This window comes from Haliotis rufescens, unplaced genomic scaffold (genome assembly GCF_023055435.1).
Source record: "Haliotis rufescens isolate VD_foot unplaced genomic scaffold, xgHalRufe1.0.p SCAF_6, whole genome shotgun sequence".
Classification (NCBI taxonomy): Eukaryota; Metazoa; Mollusca; class Gastropoda; order Lepetellida; family Haliotidae; genus Haliotis; species Haliotis rufescens.
In genome coordinates, this window is record NW_025964334.1 from 37,451,766 (window position 1) to 37,459,122 (window position 7,357).

The 7,357-nt window shown below is 38.5% G+C and overlaps 1 protein-coding gene across 1 annotated transcript; it reads left to right on the plus strand.

Moving 5' to 3' along the window:
- Positions 1-243: 243 nt before the first annotated feature.
- On the plus strand, positions 244-6,060 carry LOC124112251 (phosducin-like protein 3). Its single transcript, XM_046472268.1, has 6 exons — positions 244-376; positions 1,852-1,976; positions 2,377-2,491; positions 3,559-3,692; positions 5,417-5,493; positions 5,871-6,060. The coding sequence occupies exons 1-6, from the start codon at positions 314-316 to the stop codon at positions 5,975-5,977; spliced, it is 621 nt and encodes a 206-aa protein (XP_046328224.1). The 5' UTR covers positions 244-313; the 3' UTR covers positions 5,978-6,060.
- The last annotated feature ends 1,297 nt before the right edge of the window (positions 6,061-7,357 follow it).

Genomic DNA, 7,357 nt, shown 5'->3' on the forward strand with positions numbered 1-7,357 from the left:
GTTAACACATTGTAACACACTGATCACGTTCAACTTGCCATAGAATTCTGTACTCAACACAATTGCTCATTAGGTTTCAACTATTTCATATCTTGTGTCATGTGAAATATTCTAAAGATTAAGAAATGTCAATAATCCTTTAAGCGAATGTTTAAAGATTAGGTCCAATCGATTTTCAATACATTTCCTTTCTTAATATTCATGTCGCGTCATGTCTGCGAATTGGACGTCTCCCTGCCAACGGGCAGGTGCGTACTATACAAAGTAGAGTTACTTCCCCGGAAGTGCAGGTTGTACACGCGCTTGTTTAGAAATGGCGTCCACCACAGCACAACAGGCTCAGGATATTATTGATGATAAGACACTAGTCGAAGAGGTAAGTTAACCGACTGGATATTGAATGAGTTATTTATATCTAAACACCAGTATTTAGGTTCCAACCACAGGCCCCTGAAGCAGGATAGGTTCCACCTTACTAGCGATATCTGTCTAATCTAGTGAAGTTCGAATGATGATGTGGGTTCAACTTTGACATTTTTTACTCATGACTAACGTCTGATCTGTGATCACACTGTGACTAGAGATGACAAGGTATCCTCGTTGTAAGGCCATATACTTTTACCGGGTTGCGGTAATTTCGTACTTCAAACGAATCCGTACCCCTAGACACTTCGTACCACTGCCAGCGATAGAAACTAAATTTTTAGTCCACTAGTCCTTATGAGCAAAACCCCTTAAAGATGGCACATTTCTACTAGTCCTCACGATACCTTAACAATAAAACTAGTGCCAATTTCTACCGCTGTCTGGAAATTTCGTACCCCTAAAAATGAGAAATTTTGTACCCTATTTAGTATTTCTATCATCAGCTTGTCTTGTTATTCCATATAACCTGACATACCGTTACCCTATTTTCGAACAGTTAAGATGGCACTGCTGATATTTCGAGTGATGAGTGAATCAAAACTCAAATTCTGCTATATACCGGAAGTTGATGTCTTCAAAATAGAATTCAGCTACTTACCAAGCGAAAGAAAAAAGTCTGATTGCCTTGTCTGTAAACTTCTGCTGCACTTGAGGGACGTAACATATTTCTGAACACCTGATTGTTTAGGTACTTTAGTGGGATTTCCTCGAATGAACAGAGATGTTTTGGCACATTTCTCATCATAATTCTTGCAGGTTGGTTTTAAAACTCAAAAAGTAATTGAAAGTTTGAAACTTATTCACAAAATATGAATATCTGTCAAATTAGTGTGTTCACACTATTTCATTCTTCCTTTTCTTCATGACACAGGCACCAACTTTCTGAATGATGATGGAATGTTCTGATAGGTGTACAGTACTTCACATGAACCCAATGTTGACAGGACGAACGTTATAATGCAACAAATCACTTTCAATAGGGCTGTTAGAAAATATGTCGTTCAAAACCTGATTCTTTTGAGGTAAATTGTAGTAAAGTAAATACCTTAACCAAAATATTGTGAGGAGAAAGGTGGGTGCCTGGGTTGGTGGTGGTGGTGGTCTGAGTGTGTGTGAAACTGCACTTAGATTAGATAAATGGGGGAATTGTGTTTAAACACTTCGTCCACAGACAAATAAAATGTAAAAAATCGATTTGTAATACAGTCTAACATACATGGTTAGACGAGAAGGACATACTATATCCACACGCCTGTACTTAGCACTGATCTTTTGGACTATGACTAGAGGGAATTCTTTCCAATGGATCCAAAACGTGCCCAATAACCAACAAGTAATTATTAATGTTTTGTTAATTTTAGCAGTTATGTACTTTCATATCAAATAATCATGGTAATGAAAATCATGTTTACCACATGTTTACAGCAACTCTGGGATGAACTGGAAAATGAGGAAATACCAGCCGATATTAGAGAGGCACGACTGTTAGCCTTCAAGAAACAATCCCAGGACTATGCCATGATGAGAGACAAGCAACATGGCTCATTCACGTAAGAGCTTATCACTTAAAGTTGTGTTACTAATTTATTGGAAACTAGTAATTTCTCTACCTCTGCATGTTATGTTCCAAAGATTGTCTGTTTTTTCCAGATATTGCTGTAAATGGTCAAGGTTCGTGGTTTTAAGATGGTTTGATGTTTTCAAAATTGTACCCCAGAAACTGTGATCAAAACTGAGAGTGATCTTTGAGATTTTCTGCTGTAGTATTTGCACAAGGACTCTTCTACTTTCATGCTTAATTTAGAACAATTTAAAAAAATGTCCATTTGAATTGGAGATAATTACATATGTACTGTATTTTGAACGGGGGCTGTCCAAGCAGAGCTAAAGGTAATATATGAAGTAAATAGAAATATGGCTTATCTCTTTTACTCCATTTTGTTTTGAAAGAGAGCTGACTGATGAGAAGGCCTTCCTTGAACTGACCACCACAGTAGACCGTTGTGTTGTCCACTTTTACCATGCAGACTTCCGCAGATGTGCAATAATTGACCAACACTTACAGGTAAGATTAGTGTTTACATGTAGTATTTTCTTTAAACCATAAAAAAAATTAAAGCATGCATTCCAACATTAATTCATGCATAATTTAAGAAGCCTGAAAGGTTCATCACAACCACATTTCCGTCTTTCATTTTTTAATGAATATCATTTTTATGGTTTAAAAGACAATATTTACTCCTAAGTGTTAAACATAAATCTAAACCTCTTAGGAAGGTTGATGTTATAATTTGTTAAACACCCTATGGTTTATTTTCTTGTTTACAAATGAGCCTACTATCAGACTATAGACATAAAGCATGTAAAGTAGAAGAAGTGTTCAATTGATATTTTGCTATCACTACTATAATGATCAATAATAATTATCATGATAATTCTCCATGCATTTTCATGTTCTTACAACGTCATGTCAAGACCACTTTCTTTCCAATTAAAACAGCCCACTGTAAACATAAATACATAGGAGAATAAGTGTTCAATTGCCATTTTGCTAATTTCAAACCACTACTATAATCATAATAGTTTCCATATCTTTTTGTGTTCTTACATGTTCAAAACCTTTTTCTTTCAAATAAAAACAAGAATTGGAAAATCCTCCCAAAATAAGGCCAAGGTCGTTTTAAAACGTGTAGTATGAAATATTTTTATTTCTTATTTTTTAATTTTTTATCTGTGGTTGGTTGGTTTGTTGTTTAACGCTGCACTCAGCAATATTCCAGCTATATGTAAATATAGGTCTGTAAATAATCCTGTCTGGGCCAGACAATCCAGTGATTGACATCATGAGCATCGATCCACGCAATTGGGATTGATGACATGCATCAATCAAGTCAGCGAGCTTGACCACCCGATCCCGTTAGTCGCCTTTTACGACAAGCAAAGTCATCTTTTACGGCAAGCATTGGTTGCTGCGACTGATGTCCTTTAATCACCCTATATCTTTATACTCACCGGGCAAACAGTTGTTTGGCATTACCAGACACATGAAGTAATTTGATCTTTTCATTTCTATTCTTGATCCATCACCCCTGTGTAAAGTCATCAGTTTTAACCATGCACATTGTTTTACAGCTTCTGGCCAAGAAGTACTTTGAGACCAAGTTTGCTAAGTTGAATGTTGATGTAGCTAAGTTCCTGGTGGAAAAGTTGAAGATCAGAGTACTTCCAGCTCTTTACTGCTTCAAGAAGGGCATCGTGGTAGACAGGTTAGTGTTCTGCCAAGATAGTGAAAAACGTGTTCCCCTAATACCATATCACAGCATTGGTCATTTTCACAATCTCATTAAAATCAGATCTTAGTTCTTGCTATCACTAAACAAAGATCTGAGGACATCCCATAACGGGTCACTACAGAACTACCTTTCATCGGAACAATCAAAGCGTTGCTGACCAGATCATGAAAATGACAGTCGGAATGTGTTTTCTAATCATTCTACCTTGAAAATGTTTACACAGGGTATTCTGAACGACAGTTACGTCCCGTACGAATGATTCCGTCAAAATTATCATCTGTCTCTCGTTTCCGTGGGATATTTCAGGAATGTTTGTTTGTTCAGTTTTCAAAATTTTAATCGAGCACTGTGTCAACATATTTTTCGTAGTCTGAAATGGATGTCACCAGGTTAAAATGAGTGTCGTAAAGCTCAAGAAAGCTGCTTTCTAATTGTCTGATGTCGACTTCTTGCTAGTAATTTCAGTGGTCGGTCAAAGTTTGCGAGAGGTCGTTCTGGCGTGACCCGTGATGGGATGTCCACAGATCTTTGTTTAGCAGCAGCGATAACTTAGATCTGACTTTAATGAGATTGGTCATTTTCATTACAGTAACTTTATAAAACGTTTTGCTGCATGTGTTGATGTCGAGCTTGTCTATGTCACATGCCTTTATCTGGTTGGAGACTCGCAAGAGTATAACTTTCAGCATGATCAGTTGGGAGATAGTAAACTGGTTTCATTTGCAACTGAAAAACATTGTTGTAAGCTGAGGTTTGATTGGTTGATTCGATTGCATTCATTATCTATTCAATGTTTACAGAATATTATCTTGAATACTTTTTTTATCACTGTTTATTACTCCTTATATTGTGAGTGTGGAGTTCATGTCTTCACTACTGTTTTGTGATTGAGTAGAGTTGTAATGTTCCTCCGAAGTACCAGTGTGTTATATTACACTGAAGACCACCTCTGTGGCCTAGCGGCATTGCGTGCACCAGGAGGGCGGAAAGTCCTAGGTTAGATGCCCAGCCACGTCATATCAAAAGACATTAAAAGATGGACAGAAACACAATTTTATTAGACTCAGGCTTTTGTGCGTGCATGCACACTTCTACTAGTCTGGACTAATGCCGATGTTATAGTGCTTGCCCACTGAGATAACATGCCGCATTTTAACATGAATACCCAACTCAGACACAGTATACGGACACCGAGCCGACCAGTCCTTGTTTTAGCCCTTTAATGCCGAGCCCCAAACAGGGTAACAACAAGTACCGTCTTTTGGTATGATGCGGCCAGGGATCAAACCCTGGACCTTCTGCAGGTGGACTCTCTACCACTAGACCACGGAGGTGGTCCATTTTGTTTGAACTGTCACTCTAGAAACCTTAGTACAGTGTTCCCTCGCTGTTGCGCTCTTCAATATAGCGCTAACATGGTTATAGCGCGGGGTGAAACATGGCTCCCATGAAACAATGTTTTCCCCCATCTTAAAAAAACATCAACTGATCACCGTGATCACAACAAGCTTGGTTCAAACTATGATTTGTCTTTTCCAAAAGGTATGCAGTTGAAGTAATACATTATTTTTTGGTTTAGTCTGTGTTAAATTCCAAGTTGGGTCGCTGTACCTGTAAGACATAAGGATAGTATCATGTTACATTTAGTTACCTAGGGTACCTTTCATTTTTACATTTTTTTGTTGTTACATTAACAGGGTTGTTGGGTTTGAAGAGCTTGGCAGCAGTGATGGGTTTGCAACTGAAGTCTTGGAGAGTCGACTGGGAAAGTCAGGTAACAAGTTCCAGGCATACATACATACATCTCAGTTATTTACAGCTTAATTTGTTTGATAGTTTTTACTTTTGTTTGTCATTGCCCAGTTTTATTAATTATTAATTTAATCTTATGAATAAACTTCATTTGACATCATAATTGAAATCAGTACTTTAAACATTGAATTGAAGGTACCTTGATTTTCACAGTTACATGAATCCCATAGGCGGATCCAGAGGTTGGGTTCTGAGAGATGATTTTGATATTTTGGACCCCTCCCTTTTAAAAATGCTTGATCCGCCCTTGAATCCTATGGATGTTGTGCTTTAAGTGGTATAATTCACACAACCAGCACTGAATGCCACTGTGAGTTATTTTTGATTTTCCTTTGACAGGTGTGGTTGATGTGCCTGAAGACCAGGATATTTCAAAGAAGACCATATTTGGAACCCGGTCAATGGGTAAAAATCATGATGATGATAGCAGCGATGATGACTATTGAGCTTATGGACTGATTTGACGCATTTTATACACATATTTTTTATTATTTATTACATTTACTACTATTAAAGTTGTCTTACACTGTTTCGTTGTTCTTTTATGTGTTAAAGAGTGGACCGGAAAAGAGGGCTCTATTCCTGTGTTGGCAGTGTTTGGTGTTTTAATTATTTACAGAGCATGTACCAAAAAAGCAGGTTATTGGTTCAAAACTGACTGCTGCTCGGCACTAAGGGGATAAAAAAAGGGCTGGTTGGCTTGGAATCAGTAGATTGTGTCTGAGTGGGGATTCCATGTTAAACTGCGGCATGGTATCTCAGTGGTCTAGCACTAAAAGACCGTCATTAGTTTGAACAAGTAGAAGCAGCCGTGACTATCATTGTTCCTTTCTGTCACACACTTGATACACATTGGCCTACATTGAAAGGGGACTAGGCTAGGGTTTATTGTTATTCCTGGCAAATTTAGATCCAGTCCCTCCAAAACAACTTTATATCAACCAATGTTACCAATTAAGTTTTTAATTTACCCTAATGTACATGGAGACAATGTCTAAGTATAGACATGGCACTCTTTACAATGTCAGACCTTGGCTTAAAATTGACACCAGACCATGGATGATGGTTCCCCGGTAATGTCCCTGTTGAAGGCCTGTGCTACAAGGTGTGATTCATTCAGTTTGTCACACTGATTTACCAGTGCTTCAGTTACACGTACACGAAAACATGCGAGACCATTGGCTCTGAACACCATTGGCGTCTGGCTAGAATATGGTGGCCTTTCACGGATTAACTGCATGCAGACAATTTCTATATGTCTGGAGCACGGGTGGCCCAGTCATCTAAGGTGCTGCGATTCACTGTGCAGAGTTGCACATGATTGTGGGTTCGAATCCTGGTTAGCCCCGATTACGTTTCTAGGTTTGTCAGCACCATACCCGTGCTTGTGGGTTTCATCGAAGTGGATGTCTGAGAACCTGCATCACTTCGGGCTTTCCTCCCTCATTAAGCTGACACACCGTGATATAACTGGAATACTGTTAAAAGTGGTGTTAAACCCAACTCACTCCCTCACTCACTCATAGTGCATCAACTTTATGTGGAAGTACATACTTGGAGTTTACAGTGACTGGCCCAAACATTTAACAATTTGGTAAACCAACATGGTGCTGGCCATCAAGGATCGTGATTGGTGAGAATCTGGAAAGCAGCGGATTCTGGCAATTATGGTGCTGCAGTCCATTTCGCCACATGTTTGTCTATTATTCTGTTATCAAATCCTTTTGCTATTATGTACCTCATGGTTTGAGTCCTTTGTGTGCACTACATACACAGGTGTGGTTTCAAACGCTTTAAGCAGGATTACGGCTACATCACTGTGTAGG

Coding starts and splice junctions, on each gene's coding strand:
- LOC124112251 (XM_046472268.1), top strand. CDS start 314: ATGGCGTCCACCACAGCACAACAGGCTCAGGATATTATTGATGATAAG. Junction 1,977..2,376: donor AAGCAACATGGCTCATTCAC/GTAAGAGCTTAT, acceptor TTGTTTTGAAAG/AGAGCTGACTGATGAGAAGG. Junction 3,693..5,416: donor AAGGGCATCGTGGTAGACAG/GTTAGTGTTCTG, acceptor TTACATTAACAG/GGTTGTTGGGTTTGAAGAGC.